General features: G+C 43.4%; 2 protein-coding genes across 3 annotated transcripts; one reads left to right on the plus strand and one right to left on the minus strand.

Annotated features, from left to right (window-relative positions):
- Positions 1-21: 21 nt before the first annotated feature.
- birc7 (baculoviral IAP repeat containing 7) lies at positions 22-4,297 on the minus strand. Of its 2 annotated transcripts, none has more exons than XM_037104272.1 (7): positions 3,580-4,297; positions 3,007-3,106; positions 2,726-2,807; positions 2,503-2,548; positions 1,568-1,777; positions 543-611; positions 22-386 (listed from the first exon to the last, which is right to left on the minus strand). In XM_037104272.1, exons 1-7 carry the CDS (start codon positions 4,070-4,072, stop codon positions 184-186), a joined length of 1,203 nt encoding a protein of 400 aa, XP_036960167.1. In that variant the 5' UTR covers positions 4,073-4,297; the 3' UTR covers positions 22-183. The 2 variants fall into 2 exon arrangements, with proteins under 2 accessions (XP_036960167.1, XP_036960168.1); XM_037104273.1 differs by having other exon boundaries at positions 22-383; positions 3,580-4,292.
- A 1,263-nt stretch (positions 4,298-5,560) lies between these two features.
- Positions 5,561-14,996, plus strand: LOC119022869 (YTH domain-containing family protein 1-like). The gene is made up of 6 exons (XM_037104271.1): positions 5,561-6,443; positions 7,289-7,313; positions 8,973-9,052; positions 9,586-11,226; positions 12,069-12,113; positions 12,359-14,996. The coding sequence occupies exons 1-6, from the start codon at positions 6,417-6,419 to the stop codon at positions 12,383-12,385; spliced, it is 1,845 nt and encodes a 614-aa protein (XP_036960166.1). The 5' UTR covers positions 5,561-6,416; the 3' UTR covers positions 12,386-14,996.
- Positions 14,997-19,593: the final 4,597 nt, after the last annotated feature.

Below are 19,593 nucleotides of genomic sequence, written 5' to 3' on the forward strand. Positions count from 1 at the left end.
AATAACCATACACGTGCTTGAACAGCTTCACATGTTTATTATAGAAAATGATATGTAAAAAGCAAACCGGCAATCGTGTTCATTCTGCGTCAGCACGTGGGAGAATGAGCACAGAGAGAGAGAGAAAAACAACTCAAGGCCACTCATGCAACACCTGTATAGCTGTGGCTTCTCATGTCAGCCTCAGGACATGAAGGCGCGAACGCTGCCTCTAATGACAGCTCTGCAGATGGGGCAGTGACGCAGGCTGGCGGCGCAGTCACCACACACCACCAGATGCCCGCAGGGGATGAAGACGATGGACACCAGTTTGTCCATGCACACCTTACAGGTCCTCTCCTCCTGCAGCTGCCTGAGCAGCTCCTCCGGGCTGGGGTCCTTCACTGCTGGGAGGAAAAAACGACAGAATGGAGAAAACACTGCTGCATCTGAAGTGGAACTGCTGAAGGGCCAAGCAACCGTGTGACATTGATTCAGTGCATAAAGATTAAGTAAGTGACACAAGCTTTTTCCTGCCGATGATACAGATGTTGACCTCTGACCTTTCTCTCTGATGGGTGTTTGTGTCCTCACGTTCCCGGAACTGGAGCCCTGCCGCGTCTCTGAAGGCTCTGCAGAACACAAACGTTTCAAAATAAAGCAGTAAAACATGATGAACTTAAAACATCTTTGGAATTCACACTCCTCAAATGTAACTATATTAAAAAAAAGTCTTCAGCAGATTTGATTTAAATTGGATACTGTGGAAAATGACTGGTTCAGCATGCAAATCCTTGATATTTCTAGTTATCAGTTTCCAGTGGTGGAAGAAGTACTCACGTAATTGCTGAGGCCTCAGAAAAACTATCAATACAAGAATGCAAAAGTACTTGATTACAAGTAAAAGTGCTGCGTATAAAATCTTTGGTAAAAAGTCATAATTTGACTGAGCCGGGCTTCAACCATGCCAAAAGTGCTGGAGAACGTTGGTTTGATATGATCCATGTTGTATAAGTAAGTTTGTTTTCTTTTGTAAAATAAAATTCTTGATGTTGCTGATGATCCAATGCCGATGGATAGTCAGGTGAAATCTCTTCAGCAAAACAACACTGCAGCATTCTCTTTAACAACTGGAGTCAATGGGGAGGTGTAATAGATAAATAAATAACGGTACACTAAAATAACCCAAAAAATAAACCAGTTCCATACAGCTCATCCGGCGTAATCCATGTCGCCAGAAGCCCCGAGATCCTAAGTCGAGCTTGTGCACCCACTTTTGTCAGGGCATGATTTAATACTATTATCTTCCATTACAGTGAAGACTTTTAGATTTTAAACAAGGATCCTCTCTTCATACAGAAGCTGTTTTGAGCCATTTAAGTCTTTTTTTGGCTGCACTTGCACATTTTAAAACAAGTCCCCAGCAGCTACTTCAGTTGTGAGAATGCTGCAACCTTGTTTCCCTGTGAAAAGTTTTGCGGATTGCAAAACTTCCGCCCACTTTCCAATTTGCATGAGGGAGAAGAGATAATGACTACATTAAAATTTTTTGGGGTGAGTTTATACTTTAAGCACCATCCTTTCTCACCTCTGCTCTGTGAGCCCCTCTGTCTGTCCTCCTGCTCGGCCTGCAGGACGTCAGTGACCAGGTCGGACACAGAGGTGTAGTGCTGGCCCGTCAGAAGATACTTGGTCTGGACCAGACTCTCCACCAGGCCGGCTTCAAAGCCCATCTGCAGCACGGTCTGCACCACGGGAGAGAGCATGGCCGAGGAAGCCGCCAGACCTCCAACCATATCTGTGAACAGGGGAGGAAAGACCCCAAAAAAGAAAAAAAAAAAACCAAAAACGTGTGCGTGTCCACTTCTAAATCACAAGCAATCAATTCAACAAGTGTGGAAATAAATGGCAAAGTGTGCGGCTTACCTTTGTCTGCCAACATATTAGCATTTTAAACCACAGACTTCTCTCTGTTTATCTGCTGACACGGATTATAATTGGGATTCCTTCATTGTACAGAATAATTGCCCTCACAGCTGCCCCGCAACTGTGAGCAACAGCCAAAATTGTCTCCATGGTTTCCATCTCTAATCACTGCGATGCTACAGCCAAAAGTCAGGCCGAGCTCACTGAGCATGCAGTTGCTTCATTTTCCATTTTGTCTGCTTGGTGTTCAGTTTCAGATTTTAAGAAGTGCGAGGTTTGCTTTCAGGCTTCCAGTCCATGTTTCACCCAGGTCGATCTAAAAATAACTGAATCAACTGGTTTTAGCCTTTGTTTTCTCTATTTGCACAACCTGCAGAGAGCCTCGCAGTGTTTCCACCTTTCCTCTTTTGTGTGAACAAGCTTGAGTGGATGTTGACACTTTGATTTCTGCGCGCTGCAGGAGACACAAAGATAATTAGCGGCGTCAAAGCGGCGCTGCCATTCTGTTATCCAGCTCTACTTGTTGGGGAATGAAGTAAAATGAAGGTTTTTTTTGTGTGTTTGTTTTTTGTGCACGCCCATCATTCCCCGACTTACCATTTCTGGATCCGATGTCTCTGCCTGTGGTTGTCTGTGATCCGCCCTAGAAAAGTAATCATTGTTTTTTCTTTTTGTTTCTTTTTTTTTTGTTCAACTTCAGAGTGAAAGTCATTAACGATTTTTAAATGCAGCAAATGACATCATTTGTCGACGTGTGGTTATCATGTGTGTGCCAAACAGATCTGAATTCAGAGCAGATAAGAAGGATAAAGGCTCTCACCACAGTCTCACCCAGATGGAAATGAGCATCCTGTATGTTGCTGATATAGTCCTGCCCTCGCGACTGGATTAAAAACTCACATCTGAGAAACACAAACATGTCGTTTTATAATCCACTGAAAGCACAAAATGCCGACACACGAAAACCAAAAGCTTGACACTGTGTTTTTTTTTTTTTTATATATATATTCAGGGACAGCACGTTCTGCTTCGTGTGTCTGTGAATGTGCCAAATGGAGGTCCTTGAATCCTGTCCTGCTTTGTGACAGGTCCTGTCGTTACCGTGGAAACCACTTGGCGTGCTCCTGCCAGGGGTCATCCCCCGGCTCCCAGTTCCTCAGCCCCCCGTCGCAGTAGAAGCACTTGACATTGTCACCGTGACCTGTCGGGATGTACAAGGACGACAGTGAGGGGAGTCTAAGGAAGGTAACACTCAGGAGTCAGCTCACATTTACAGTCTCATACCTGAAATGTAACTGAAACCTTTAAAAAAAAAAATGAGGTGAAACAACCCTTTTTTTTGACACGGTCTCGACAAAACACACCTTATTGTGTGTCATTTGATTGCCCTGGTTTTTCATATAATACCCACAGCATGTATTGCCTGAAGCTGTGTAGCCCTACTTCTTTAGCAGCCCCAGCTTTGTCCAGGTTGTTCTGTCCACAACATCATGACTCAGCAGGACAATTGTAGCATGAACCCTCTCACAAAGAGAGGTCACTCTAGCAGGGACTGGGTCAGTGCTGAACATTTCACTGAAATACACCCACAGAAAACTCAAATGTTGAGTTAAAGAAAAGAAATTGATTAGGATAGAAGTGTTTTCGCGAGCTTTGTAGTGAGACGATGAGCACCTGTGTAGAAAAATCCTGCTCTGGCAAGAACATCTGGCTGGACCGAGGCCTCGGTGGGCCAGTTGTGGAAAGTGGTGAGCCGGGATTCCTCCCCCTCCATCTCTGGGTAGACCGCTTGTCCAGCTGTCCCCTGGTCATCCATAGTCATCCTCTGGAGTTGACTCAACAGCTGGCCGTCCACAGAGTCGGAGGATCCGATCTGGAATGGAATATTTCCCACAGCCCGGCCCAGAATGAAGCTGCAAGTGGGGAAGTGCCTCTTGTGCTCGACCGCCGGGCTGTCCCCGTGCACCCAACATCTTAAAATCCCTCCACAGCAGAAGCATTGGACTTTATCCCCGGGCCCCACAAAGAAGAATCCTGCCTTGGCCAGGTCCCCAGTTGTGACAGGTGCATCTGCTGGCCAGTTGTGAAAAGTTCGAATCCTCTCCCCTTCCCTTCGCATGTGAGGCTCCTCGAGGATGTCCAGCATAGTGCTCGTGTCCTCCGTCATTCTGTGGCATTCCTCTCTCTTCTCGTCCTGTGCCAGTCATCCCTCTTGCGGTCCATAGTGGAGCGCGCACTGAAGGTGAGTGCAGCACATCAGCTGAAATAATATGATCAGCTGCGGGGGCCTGTACAGCGGCCTACAGGAGACTGCTTTCCAGAAAAGCCACCAAATGCCAGAACGTTTGCTCATTGATCCTTGAATGAATGAAAGCCCGAACACGCCACGTTGCTCCGCCTCTCTCTCAAGGCTAAAACACTGTAAGCATTTCAGAAGCACACCACAACTGATGTGACTTTTTAAAAGGGATATTACAGAGTTATTAAAAAAAACATTTAGCACAACAATAAGGTGATTTTAAGGTAATAGAAAACCTTTTTAACCTATGATTCGGCAAGAATTTTTCCAGTTCTTAATTCTTAATCTCATAAAAGAAATAAAAGTTGACCTTTCAAACTGTTACAAAAAGGCTCTTCTTCCTGTGTACATGACACAGGGATGGAAAGTAACTAAGTCCATTCACTCAACAATTTTGTTGTACTTATCTTTTATTCGAGTATTTCCATTTTCTGCTACTTCACCCCACTACATGGAGGCAAATATTGAACTTTCAACCCCGCTAAGTTTAAATGGTAACTTTGGTTACTAGTTTCATTGAAGATTTCATGCTGCTTCAGTGCCAAAGTATCAGATTTACAAATTATTGTTGCGTCCTTTCAATTAGGTAAAAATCCCACTGATTCTGATGATATGATAAAAGCTGAATATCAAAATCTAAAAGGTTAACAATGTATGCAAACAAGTAAATATATGCATAATGTACTTTTACTTTTGATATCTAACTACATTTTATCGCCCAAAATTGACTCTTTATACTAAAGTTAATTCCATATCAGATGCTTTAAGACTTTTGCTCGAGCACTATTCATTCGGGTTATGTTCACTTTTAGAAAAGTTATATTTCAGGACTAACAAATGTTGACTTTACTCCCTGTACTGTATGTTTGCGCTTGAGTTTTGTAAGATCAACAGCCAGGACGAAGGAGCTAAGTAGTTTTGAAACATAAAATAATAAAGCATGCAATCTTCGAGGTTCCCGGGCATAGCCACCCTTTTATCCTTGTTTGCTCGTTGATCACTTCAATCGTAACATCTCAGTGATTGCATGTTTCGCTGTTGAAGGACGTCCCATATTTAAAAAATAGTGAGACAACCGTCAATTGTCAACATAATCTTTATGTAATATGTCAGTGTTGATTAACAGCTCTACACAGATGTGTAAAGGTTTGACCTTTGACAGAGTTTTAGTAGGGGGTTGCTGCTGCATCGTGGCTGCCTCCTGGTGGTGAAAGGGGAGTACTGCACTTCACTGCAAGGCCAGAATCTAACCAGATCGTTATCTAAAGACTTAATCATGGCACCTCATGTTTCAGCCTGCCGTGTATTGAGAAACGCCACGACTGCATACAGCTGATAGATATCTATGATTTACACACACGCAAAGACTCTGCGATGCTTAAGTTTGTAGGAGTGTAAATGCATCTATGGTGTCATCTTTGACATTTCCAGCCAGATTCACGAGGACTGCAAGTGAAGCGAGCCAGTCCCAGATGTGATCGACCACACGCAGTCTGCTGATGGACCCCGTGGCATATGTTAGTTCCCCACCACCAGAGAGATGATGGCAGAGAAACAGCACCGATTTAAGACAAGAGTGCTTTCAACTTTTAACTTAAATCAGATTTTTTTTTTTAAAGAGTTGGCTCCACTCGCTGGTTTTGTATTAAAATCACAGCAGACATGATCTACTTTGTGAAAGAAAAAGAAAAGAAAAGAAAAAGAAAGAAAGAAGGGTGATCCAAAGTTTTGCCACCCCGCGGGGAACGACGCGAACTGCAGCTGTGGCTCAAAGCCCGGATGGAGCAGCAGCCATTGGGGAAGTGTACAGGGCTTTAACGTAACTGTGGAGGGCTCTCTCTCTCTCTCTCTCTCTGGAATAATAAAGACAAAGTAAAAGGCGGCCGAGGATAGACATACTCAAGATCCGAATCATCCGCTCTGCGACACACAACATTAACTTGAAAAACCTGTACCGGGACTTGACTCTTTCTTTTTTTTTTTCTCGGGCACGGTATCCGAGGCGACAGACTTGAACTGTGGAAGTTGGGATACGTGCACACAGCGGAAAATATACAGCTGAGCCTGCGCTACAACTGCTAGCCCACACGCTAAGCTAGCCACATAGCTAACTGTAACTGAGCTGTGAACTTGCTTTTTTCAAAATCACGGGGCTTGAAATCCAGTCACAAGCCCAGGCTCTGTGAGAATCCAGGGACTTGCTTAATGAATTATGTCTGCCACAAGCATTGACCCTCAGGTAGGAAAGGCCGATGTACCCTCGCCTGTGAAGAGCTTGCAAGCTAGCTACCTGCTAACGTTAACGATTTACTGGGCTACGGCTATTCCTCGGAAGTGCTAAGCGCTAGCCGCGGAGGTTGGCCGGTGCATGTAGCTAGCTAGCAAGTTAGCTGCATTCCGTTAAACAGCTAAATGTGTTTTGTTGGCTTTACAAGAAAGATGACACTTATATGTTGGCATGCAAACTGTTGTCACCGGCATTTTGAAACGAAAATGTGTGTTTGTGCCACCCGCGGAGCAGAAAAAACTCCCCACCTAGCGCTATGGATTGAAAAACGTGAATCCCGAAGCTAACGTTAAAATAATTTAACAGAGGCGCAAGCTAACGTAACTTATCCAGTGAATCTTAACTTTCTTTACTGAAGGTGTAACAAATATGGTGTCTGGACCGACTATTGATGCAAACTAACTTACAGGCTCTATTAACGTTATTGGCGTTCATAAAGCCATTTCAATGAAGGCTAAGTTGCGTTAGCTAGCGAAGTTGTGCGTGAAATCAACGCTAGCGCTCGCTGGTGGATACACTGACTAACTCAAGTTAAACACTAATGTGTGTAACAAATTTATAACATCAGCAAGTATAGTTCACTGTGAATCTCTACAGATTTCACTGTGAAGTAACGTTAGCTAAGTGTTTGCACTGCCTCTCTTCAGGAAGTAGTCTGAAGGATTCGGCTTCTCAGCAATAGATTGGTGACATTAGAGACTGGACTCAAATCTGTGTGTGAAACCTGAAATGACCTGAAAATAACCATGTGGTCTCCTCTTTTTTTCGCTTCTTTATATGATACAAAATGGACGCAGAGATCAAAAGGACAAGCGTCTAAAGGTGAGCTGCAGCATCACAGAAGACTGAATCAAGATCACTGGTTTGGATATCTGTTAAATCTGGGCCTTTACTTTTCACCACCAAGTCAGCACAGCATACATCCATCTGTCTCTCATATATATACAATACTGCCCAGCTTCACAATATTTATGGGAACAAGATTAAACATGTGCTGTTGCTGCAGTCTTTTTTTAAAGTGAAACTTTTGAGAAGGGGATGAGAAGTTAATTTGCAAGTATCTGTGCACTACCTAACCATAAATGGAGGGCAATATGTTTTCCTTATATAACTTGGCTGGCTATATTGTGATTGTGTTCTTCAGAAGTTTAATATGGCACAAATAATACGGGTCAGGGGTTGGATAATTGAATGAAGGCGCAAATGTTAAAAAAAAAAAAAGACTACAGAGTGTAGTGGTATATAATCATGGATTGTATGTATTATAATACAGTATAGTATTTTTTCTTAAAAGGAAACTAGTCAGTAGTTTAAGACACTTCTTAATTTCTCTTCTGTGTATTTATTATTGCTCTTTCATGAAGCAAAAGTAATTTTTATCCAATTAATCAATGGAATAATCGGTAGAACTCAATTACTAGAACAGTTGATGACTGCAGCCCGAATAAAGACTGACCTCTTCTCAGCATCTGTGACTTACTTCCAGCATTCCTGGCTGTTTATGTCCAGGCAGCAATGGATGATATATTTCAAAGGAAAAAAGGGAATTAGGGTTATACATTGATTTATTTATTAAATTAGGAACATATTAATGTATTGGCACAATCCCTGTCTGTAATACCAGCTAGACTGTCACTACAAATGTCCTGGAAAATGATGTAGAAAAGAGTGGGAACCCTGAAAATTTGTGCTCATTGAGGTGGAACCTCCACCAGTTATTTAAAATGGCAGGTGGCTCATGGGAAAAGATGATATGATGACTATCATGCTTTTACTAAGTTTTCCACTGCACAAAAATCATTTTTTCAAATTTGGATAAATGTTTGGGTTCTCTGCTCGATCCTCACCTTTTTTACGTTATTAACAAAACTTTGCTGACATAACACGGTCCACCGAATTCACTGTTGGCTAGTCCTCCCAAACATAAGTGTTGGCAGCCTTGTTGTTATAGCCACGTAATTGTATTTTTTATGATCTCCAAGTCATCTTTAATTTACTGCAGTTGCTGGAGCAGGTGGAGTGACTGGCAGGCCTTGACTCACTCTTTACTTGCAGGTCTGGCTGGCAGCAGGCCACTGGCTGATTCACCTCCAGGATAGGCTTGTCAAGGGCCACAGGGCTTTATGGTTTAACTTTGTTGGAAGAATGTGTACTCATGTAAGAGGGACAGATTTTACTACATAATTGTTTGTTGATCCTTTGATAGATGAATAAAACGTAACATTCAACTAACATAATAATCAGCCAGTGTGTGTAAAACATTTTGATGGCATTGCATCATCATAGGGTTTCTGTTAAACCTTGTGTGCGTAGTGTTCGAGCTCACCAAATGAGATATGCAATTCAGTGATTTTGGCGTAGGTAACCACATTTCAAACTCACGCAACTATGGTTATCTGTCTCTTTTATAAAAGAAACATGTCTCTGTAATCCATACATGTATGTTTAAATGTACATTAATGTAATTTTGTTTTGTTGCAGTGCAAAATGGTTCACTACATCAGAAGGAGACTGTCCATGACAATGACTTTGAGCCATACCTCACTAGTCAATCAACTCAGGTAAAGCCCAAAATCTCTCCCTTAAGAAATAATTGGCAAGCAAACGATGAAAAGATGCTAATAACTCATAGATGGATTAGGAATAGATCATAGGCTTAAAACTATGACATTATCTGTGATGTTACATTTTTAAAATATTTTCATCAGTGTATGTGACACTAAGACAACTGTGTGCTCAGTAATAAAACAATGATCCAAAGCATTGAGCTGTGTATCACTGTTAATCTTTACAAAAATCCTGAAATGTTTAAAACAGAAATTTAAATTTTTGTTGTTCTTGTTACAACATACTTTTTGTAGAAATCTGATTGTTTGTTGTATTCTGCCAAGTTATTTAATGCTCAACCCTTAAATGAATGCAATTTCTGTAAGTCAGCCCTGTTAGGTGAAATTGGAGCCACATTTTAGATAGTTATATTATATAGAATAGGAGATTTGTATTTATAGACTTTTATCAAATATATAGATCTGAATTTGCTCAAATTGTAAGACACTTTTTAATGTTGTGAATCTGCTGACTTAAATTCTTCCAGAACAACAGCTACCAGTCCATCACCGACCCCTACCTGTCCAGCTACTACGCCCCCTCCATTGGATTTCCATACCCCCTCAGTGAGGCTCCTTGGTCCACAGGTGGGGACCCCCCGATTCCATACCTGACCCCCTATGGACCCTTGAGCAATGGAGACCATCACTTCATGCCAGACACAGTGTTTGGCCAGCCTGGGGGCCTGGGAAGCAGCATCTACCCCCACAGGTTTAACTTTTTCCCCGAAAACCCTGCCTTCTCTGCTTGGGGCACAAGTGGCTCCCAGGGCCAGCAGACTCAAAGTTCAGCCTATGGTGGCAGCTACAGCTATCCCCCCAGCTCCCTGGGGGGCACCCTGGTGCCTGATGGGCAGACTGGCTTTCACAGTGACACCCTCAACAAAGCCCCTGGTATGAACAGCCTGGAGCAGGGGATGGTCGGCTTAAAGATCGGTGGGGATGTCACTGGCCAGGGGTCTGGAGTCAAGGCTGTGGGATCTGTGATTGGTGGACCTGCAGTGGCAGCCGCAGGTAATGGAGCCACACCTATTGGAATGCCCCCACCGAAACCCACCTCCTGGGCTGCCATTGCCAGCAAGCCCGCCAAACCACAGCAGCTGAAAGCTAAGGTGAAACCAGGGATGCCCAGTCCAGGGGGTGCTCTTCCTCCACCACCCATCAAACACAACATGAACATTGGTACCTGGGACAAGGGCCCAGTGACTAAAGTAGCCACAGCCCCACTGCAGCAACAGCAGCAGCCTCTTGGCCTACTGCCACCTCAAGGCCCCATGCAGCAAGGACCCATGCAGCCTCCCCCTCAGTCTTTGGTGCAGCAGCAGATGCAGCCTATGGCCTTACAGCCCCAACCCCCCCATCACCAGCACCACCAGCCACCACCTCAGCCCTACCAAAACCACACTCAGCCTCCACAACCCCAGACCCGTTGGGTTGCCCCACGCAACCGTAACCAAGGCTACGGGCAGGGTGGTCCCGGTCAAGACGGTAGTGGTATGATGGGAATGGTTGGTGGTGGGAACAGTGGACCCCTAACTTCTGCTAGCCAGGGACCTGGTGCGGAGTCCCACCCAGTGCTGGATAAGCTGCGTGCCTCCCATAGCTACAACCCCAAGGAGTTTGAATGGAACCTGAAGAATGGTCGCGTTTTCATCATAAAGAGCTACTCCGAGGACGATATCCATCGCTCCATCAAGTACTCCATCTGGTGCAGCACGGAGCACGGCAACAAGCGGCTGGACTCAGCCTTCCGGGCCATGAATGCTAAAGGTCCGGTGTATCTGCTGTTCAGTGTCAATGGCAGCGGTCATTTCTGCGGTGTGGCAGAGATGCGCTCACCAGTGGACTATGGCACCAGTGCTGGTGTTTGGGCACAGGACAAGTGGAAGGGCAAGTTTGACGTGGACTGGTTGTTTGTAAAGGACGTGCCTAACAGCCAGCTGCGCCACATCCGCTTGGAGAACAACGACAACAAGCCGGTGACCAACTCTCGTGACACCCAGGAGGTTCCTCTGGAGAAGGCGAAGCAGGTGCTCAAGATCATTGCCACCTACAAACACACCACCTCCATCTTTGATGACTTCTCCCATTATGAGAAGAGGCAGGAAGAGGAGGAGGAGGTGCGCAAGGTATGTACAGTCATCTGTTTGTTACCTTTTATACACCAGAAATTGGGCTGAGCAATATGGCCATAAAGTTCTAAAAAAATATTTGTTTTAGTTATATTTTGTCGCATATATATCTTGATATTGTGAACTGTTTTCGTTCATGCCAGGTGAGGATGACAAAATAAAATATTATTTTTGACCAAATACCCTTATGTCAGCATTTTGATAATATTGTAGTGATTTCTGTTGCTACTAAACATACAACACAGATGTAATGACTAAGTAATTAAAGACGTGTATTAGAACAAGAAGAAAACACTGGTAAGTTGAGGAAATGTGATCACTTTATTGTAATGCAGCATTTAAAAGCAGGAAAAGACAACATTTATGCCATATCAGGATATAATGATATCCAAAATTAATTACGATATTAGGGCTGCACAATTAATCACAAAATAATCAAAATTGCAATAACCAGATCGCAAGAACTGCAATTATTGTATAAAGGTAAAATATGTCACAGAACAGTGTTTTAATGAGATGCTCTGGCCTACAAAGTTTGTTATCTAAATATAACAAACATGTCTGTTTGGCAGAGACTGGGAGTAATGCCACATCATGATTGAAAATTGGAATGTAAAGTGTAATCATGCATAATAATCATGAATCATAGGTCAAAAACACTTAAATCACTTTTTGATATTGTGCAGCCCTAGATGATATAAAGTCTCATATTGCCTAGCCTTATACAGAAATATGTATTTGGATTAGAATGACTGTATACTTTCTCTTTTTGGTTCAGTTTGTGTCTGAGAGACTAATTCTTGTTTGCTCTGTTTTTTCTTATTCGCTCCCTTTGGCAGACCTTTGAACCTCCTCAGATACAGAACCGCTCTCGGTTGGATCAGGTAAAGAATTGTCATATTTGCTCATTAGTGTGAGTGACTATCCCAGGAGCATTGATGCCTTTTTTTTCTGATCGCTGTTGATGATTGCACTTGATTTGTTATTCACATATTAAAAATGCAATTTGAGATCACTACTTTAAATAGATAAATGGAGAACATAGCCTATCAAAGTCACACATGCAGTTTCTGTGTTTTTTTTTGTAACTGTATGTCTAATGTTATTCTTTTGTTCTTTTTCCCAACAGGAGCGCCAAAACAGGAATAAACAATAGAAGACATTTATCCTTGGCTTGATCAACAGTTACACTAGGACTTTTGATTTAAGAGACAGAAGAATATGAAAATGCAAACAAGCCCTACATTTTTTTTTCTATTTAATCCTGGCGAATCTCTGCCATTGTTGAGACTTGTGCTTTTTTTGCCCCATGTACCACCCACTTCTTGTGCAGGGATAACAAGCTGATTTAATGTATTACCTAGCCACCACCACACTCTTTATTTGAGGTTTTTTAGACATTTTTCTTCCCGTTCCATCTCGTACTCTTCTCTCAACAGACTGGTTTTCTCCCTCCTGCCCCTAACCCCCCCCCCCCCCTCCTCTTTCCAATTGAATCAGGGTTTGACTGCACCATGGAGAAAAAAATCTGCCACTTTATATTTCAGTACAATCAGGAACGGATGTGTCCTGCCCCTGTTTGTCCATTTGGGGGCAACATTGCCATGCTTCAGAGGTTTAACTGTGCCAACAGGGTTGGAGGATCCCAAAGGCAATGTAGGACTTGGATCTGTGCGATAATAAAACTTCAATGGTTTATCTATTTTTCATTCAGATCGACAAAATCTCTATTTTTTGGCTTACTACTGACAATTTTCATTTCAGAAACCTGTTTTCTGGAGCCTTAATGTTTTTTTTCTAATTATTGGTGACTTCTCAAAAAGAACTGCTCAAACAGTGACACTGCTGGAGAAATCAGGGATAGTGTGAAGTCACACGGGACTTGAGACATTTCTGAGGAGGAATTGCAAAGGCCTCTGGGAAAGAAATAATGGATGTGTCCTCCACAACCAGAACTCTCACCATATAAGTCAAAAATTGTACTATTGACATCCTTCACGCCCCTCTGCTTTGCGTTCTTTCGATGTTTGTCTTGAAAGGGGTCTTTTGTATGTTTGATCAGGAGATTCTGCTTGTGTACGCAGCCCAGTCTGAGAGAATTGTCGCATCCACCATTTTAAATTGTTTTATAATCAGAGTTATGTAATGATGTAACTACTACATTGAATGAATTGTTGCTTTTGCATTTTTTTTGTTCCACAAAATGGGGGGAGGGTTCACGTAATTGTCCATTCACCATCAATCTGTCTTAATCCTGTTTTTTTTGTTTTTTGTTTTTTTTTTCATCGAATTTGGTTTTGCTAAGTCTATCATGTTGGTCGTAATGCTAAGCTTTAACGTAGGAGCCTATATATTCATGGAGAAAGCCTAAAAATGTATAACCTAAAAAATTAATGTAACTGATTTACTATCGAGTAAGAAAAGAAAACATAAGAATGAAATGTGGTTTCTGTGTGTTTTTTGGTTGGTGCAAAAAAAAATAGTTTGTTATAGACTGAAACCATTGATTATGATGAAGTACTTTTCAGGGCTGTTAATGGATTTAAAGAAAAAAAAGATTGGATATTAAAAAAAGGAAACGTCACTAATAGATGTGTGTTCCCATGCATGGCAAGCTAGAATCTAGAAAGTCTGCTGGAAAACAAACGATTATTCACCCTGCAGCTCGTCTGTGAGGTGAGAGTGGTGATGTTCAACAGTTCTTTAAAGAACGGGGCTCCCCCTGTTCTCGTGTCAGTCTTTTCAGAGCATTCAAAGCCAGAAATCTATTTTTTTGTTTTTATTTGTTAGTATTTGAGTTCATTGAGCTCACTCCCCTTGATTAGTTTGGAAGTGTCCCTTCAGTTGGCCTTGTTTTGTTTGGATTGCGGGGTTACTGTGATGCAAACGCGAGTGCCAACAGACTCGGTTCTCTTTCATGTAGAGGTTTTCTTCTCGTTCTGACTCTTTTTGTGTGTATTCGATGTAGCATCATGGTAACGTAAATCAAATATTTCAGATCCCGATTCGCCAATTTTCTTTTGGGTTTGGTCTTTTCAGGTTCTGTCAGTTTATGCTCTATGATCTATTTTGGCTTCTGTCACGTTTTTACCCCCCTTTATATTGTTGAGATGGCAGAAGTGCTGCACTTTGCTGAGTTCACTCGAGTGTTGAGAATGAACCTCTGGCTTCACACATTTCCAGATGTGTGAAGCTGCGTTTTTTTTTTTGTTTTTTTTTTTGTTTTTAATTTATTTTTGTTTTGTTTTTTAAAATCCTGGCCAGTGTAACCCTTTGTACTGACCTCTAACAGGATCCTTTGTTCATCTCCCTTTTTGCCCCCCTGCATTAATCAATAGCTAGGTTGATCCAAGCAATATAAGGTGAAAACGCCCTTCACACGTTTGCTTTCACCGACACTGCTCACCCCAACTAGCGTAGAGTCGAGGGGGGAGTGAGAGAAAAGCTAAAATGATGCCACCGAAGACTTGAGTCGCAGCCACAGCCATCTTTTGCCTCAGGAAGCATGAACAGGTTGTGATTACAGTTATAGGGCATACGTGCACGTTTAATGACAATGTTTGTTGCAGTAGGGGGGGATGTCAGGTCAGCCGTGAAAGTATATGTATCAACACCACAGAAGGATTAATGAGATGAAAACTATTAAGTAAACATTGATTATCTTCTAGACCACACTTGTAGTGGGAAATAACTTGTTCAGAAGATCTATCTTGGTTTTTCCTTTATAGAAGAAATCAAGCCTTAATAAACTGTCCACTCAGAAACCACTCTGTCTCGACCTCGTGAATTCTCTGTCAGCGAGTAAACAGCCATCTTTAGTGACCTTATACAGAGAGGGGACGCTCTGCGGGGCAGCCCCAGTGTTTAAATGTCACCGAGAGGTTTTCTTAGCCCGAATTCTTTTCTTTTTTTTTTTTTTTATGCTGATACTACAGTCGACTATACTGTATCTGTAAATATAGCTATCGAAGCAACGGGATTTAGCGCCGCTGCCTAAAGAGCAAAGTTTATGTTTTTAAAATGTAGAGAAAAAGTAGAAAATGGCTTATTCTTCAAAATCAAAGTGCAGATTATTGAATCTAGTGGCTTATTTAAGCTTTCAAGAGCTTTAGGTTTACATCCATGAGCGCAGGTTTTCCAAAATACCCCAGTTCTTTAGCCTGAGTGTGCCCTGTACACATTCTGTGTTAGGCACTAAGAAAGTTATAAACAGTGCGAGTACAGAGAATAAAATGTATTTGTCGCACAGTGGTCAAAAGAGCTGCTTTTCTTTTCCCTGACAGGAGCTCTCCGTGGTGCTGATTCCATGATTCTGAGGAACAGCTGGCGGGCATGTTCCAGTCACAAAATGAAGTTAAGAACAACGTCTCCCTGCAAAAACAAAATGATCTGTAAAATATTAGAACAGTTTTTCCCTCAAAACGATTTACACACCTCCAAAAGGTGGAAAGACATCGCACTGGGGGTAGTCTGTCGTATCTGGTGCACACATAATTGAGCCGAGTCCTTCCATCTGAGAAAATTAGTGCTGTGTTCATGGTGCAAACGATTGGCATGGCTGCAGTGTCCGGGTCCACGTAAAATAAGCACAAGAACAAGCAGAGAACTCAGTGCAGCTCAGGCTTTATTTGTCGTCACATCATTTACAAGGCATGCATCCATACTGAGACATGAAATAGGCACGCGAAACATCACATTCAGGCGAATCTGGAGCTCAGCGTGGACTTCCTACAGTGAGGTATCTGTATGTGGGCCCAATGCTCACAACCTTGACTACATAGAGACATTTGGGTTATTTGGGTTATTTATGTTACTAAATTGGTCATTTGCAATCAAATTCCATATCATATTTGGACTTGAAGTTGCATGAATTGATGCTGTTAAAGGAAGAAAACACAACTTTTGGCAAATACTATTACTTGAGTTTAATTTGATCCTATTTGTTTCATACAAAATGTTGTTTTTTTGGTTTTGTCATAAATGCGTGTTGAAGATTAAAATTATTCTCCTCTGAGCTGAATTTTAAATATCTTCCCTTCATCCCTGGCACGCTTAACAACGGAAAATGAAAACTGAGTGTTTTCTTTTTCTTTTTTTTTTTTAATAATAAGAATTATTTTTTAACTTTAAATGTATTTAATGGATTTACTGTAGAACCAAGTCAGACATGGCCTTGGCTGGTCTACAGCTCCAGCCATGCGTTGTCAGTTTCACGCCTGTAGGTGGCATCGAACCTCTCACATTTCTATACATTGACTCCATCGCGCTGAACACTGCAGCCACCGTCACTTTGGATCCCTTCAAGGCTGCTAAGCCTGCGCTGTAGGCCCTGAAGGCTCCTCTGAGCCCCACAGCGAAGGTGTGGTGCTCTGGAGCTTCTTGTCCTAGTTTTGCCAATGACATAATTTATCATAGAGAAAATTCGACTGAGGCCGAGGCTGGATAGGGAGAGAGAGAAAGAGGGAGAGAGATAGAGAGGGAGGAAGAGAGAGAGGAGTCTCTGGAACATTTTGTGAAATATTTCAAATAGGACTGTAGAAGACTCTGGAGGCTGCTCAGAGGCTCTTGGAGGAGAGGATTTAGCGTTAATGCGCTAACAGCGGTGGATGTTTCCGTTGTTAGACGACGTTTGGCTGCGTAATTTGGCGGCAGGCTCTGCGACCGCTGCATCACAAGCATTAGCCTTATGTTTAGTCTACATTTTAAATGTAAAATATATATTGTTTTTGTATTTTATGTGTAGGTAACCTTTCCCATCTTGAAATAGCGTAACCAAATGCCTGACTTTAAACTGATTTTTTTTTTAATCCGAGCGGATAAGCAAAACTGCGTACTTTTAAAAAAAGAAGAAGAAGCCAGCTCCTTCCTTTCGCCAGGTCCTAAAATAAAACATAGTTTAAAGGATACCATTAATTTGAATAATTCCCCAAATGTTTGCTGTAAAAAGCCCAGAGGTAGGCCATTGACCCCACTTGGCGAGAGTCCAATTGCGTCGTATTCTGCGTGAGGCGTTCAAACCTTTCTGGATAAAATCGGACAAAACAAACATTTTTTAAAAAAGACAAGCACAAACACTTCTGACGAAAAAAAAAAACGTGATATAAACGTTGACTGCATGTAACCTGGTTTCACGCTCATATAGCCTATTAAAGTACGCATTGCGCCCACCCATTCAAAGCAACTCACACACGTACACTTATAGGCACGCGTGCTCTCTCTCTCTCTCTCTCTCTCTCTCTCTCTCTCTCTCTCTCTCTCTCTCTCTCTCACACACACACACACACACACACGCAGTTGAATGACAGTACAGCAGTCAGCTTCATCCTGCTGCTATGTTTGGCAGCCCAGGCCCTGTTTCTGCAACATTAAGGGGTCAAAGTAGTAAAAACGATAAAGCCTGCGGCCCGATGAAAGAACGAAGAGGTAGAAACAAAAAGAAAAAAAAGAAAAAGGCAAAAGCATGACGCTGTGAGCAGATTCCTCTCTTGGCATTCACCGCGTGCCTTAATTGTATGGACATTAAATCAAGGTCCGCTGTGAACACGCAGAGTGACAACCCTGGAAGAAAGTCGCCTCCTCAACCCCGCCGATGTGTGGAGGGGGGGGCGAGGGGGGGGGAGCGGGATGAAGCCCAGCCGGCAGCCTCTAACCCCGTCTGACTTCCACACGCTCAAAAAAACCTCCAGCATCTGCCGCCAAGGAGGACGCAAGACTGCATGACTGCGATTTAAGTGCAGCTCCCGTTTCCGTGCGCGCGCCCGAGCTCTCTCTCACTCACTCACACGCGCGCGAGCACACACACACACATCTGAAAGCCGATTTTGCAACACAATCACGCGCGCACACACGCACACACACACACATCTAAAGCCGATTTATAGCCTACACCAGCACTAATACGCGCGGCCACATTCCTCTCCTGCGCGTCTTTGGAAATATTGATACCAATGCGCCACAAACCCAAATCAGCACATAATCAAAGGCTGGGGATTGTGAGGAGAAACTGCCTGCTACCCGATCTAACCTCGTTCCTAGCATAGCATTCACAAAAAAAAGCACATCTCTCCTTCTCTTAATTCCGTGGCCGTGCGTCTTTACGCATCTCCTGGCGGGTTACCTCGTACAGAATGACAGCTGAAGCCACTCGGGCTCTCGCTTTGTCCTTCCCTCAATAAACCCCCACTCTAATTTTTTTTTTTTTTTTTTACAACATTAGCCCTGATACCCCCACACACAATACCACCCCCCCCCCCCCCCAAAAAAAAAACAGAAAGAAAAAAAAATAATAACATACACACAAAGACAACAGTGGAAAAGCAGAAGAAAAGCAGCGGTGGCAGCACGTCACAGGGCTATTTGATTGAAGTCGTACATCCCACTGCGAAGAGTACAGTATTCTCCATTTAACTTGGCTTGAATGCAGTTCCCCCCGACTGGTCCACCACGATCAACGCCCTCGGACAAAACGCGCGATGCTTCCTCTCTCCTCTCATGCAGCTGACAACCTAAAAGATGGCTAGGTTTTTTTTTGGTTTTTTTGCACCCGGTGCACTACTGTATTTGAAAAAAAGGAGAACGAGTGAGAGAGAGAGAGAGGGAAAAAAAGGGGGAAAAAACAGGCACGTCGTTGTTGATGCGCCACACTAGCGTCTCCCTACAGCTCGAGCGGTCGGGAGGCTGATTTTCTCGCGTTTGAGGTGGAGGGGGAGAAGAAGAAGAGGAAGAAGAAAAAAAAATGGCTTCATCGTCTTCAGTAAAAGGTCCTCTCTCTCCCACCAAGAGTCAGCCGGTTCCTTTTGCTTCGTGTCTTTTTAATCTGACCCATTTCAGGCGCAATCCAGCCCTGGATGCATGCCCCCCCCCCCCCCATCCACCCTCCTCTCTCTCTCTCTCTCTCTCTCTCTCTCTCTCTCTCTCTCTCTCTCTCTCGGGCTGTGTGATCCACTGTCTCCCGGATTAGAGCGCCCCTCTCTTCCCATCCTAGACAATTGCGAGTCTCTGCTGATTGGGCTTCAGCGCAAGAGGATTACATGGGCGCACGATGACGTCATGGCCCGGGGCCCAAGCCCCCTCCTCCTCCTCACCCCCCCACCCCCCCACCCCCATTAAAACCAAATCCTCATCAGCCCCAAATGTCCTTGAAACCACCGGCCTGACTTTCTGCAGCGCGTCATGCATGCATGCATCGGGCCAGACTGCTGCCTGTACCTACAGATAATAGGCCGAAGCGACGCCCGGCTGCTTTACTCACAATCATTTAACGCAGCCCCTCAACACACTGACAGGAAGCCGGAGTAACATGGCAGCAGCTCCACCGTCGCCCTCCTCTGAATCACAACACCTTGAAGGTTTTTTCCCACCTCG

The sequence above is a fragment of the Acanthopagrus latus genome, chromosome 7, assembly GCF_904848185.1.
Source record: "Acanthopagrus latus isolate v.2019 chromosome 7, fAcaLat1.1, whole genome shotgun sequence".
Taxonomy (NCBI): Eukaryota; Metazoa; Chordata; class Actinopteri; order Spariformes; family Sparidae; genus Acanthopagrus; species Acanthopagrus latus.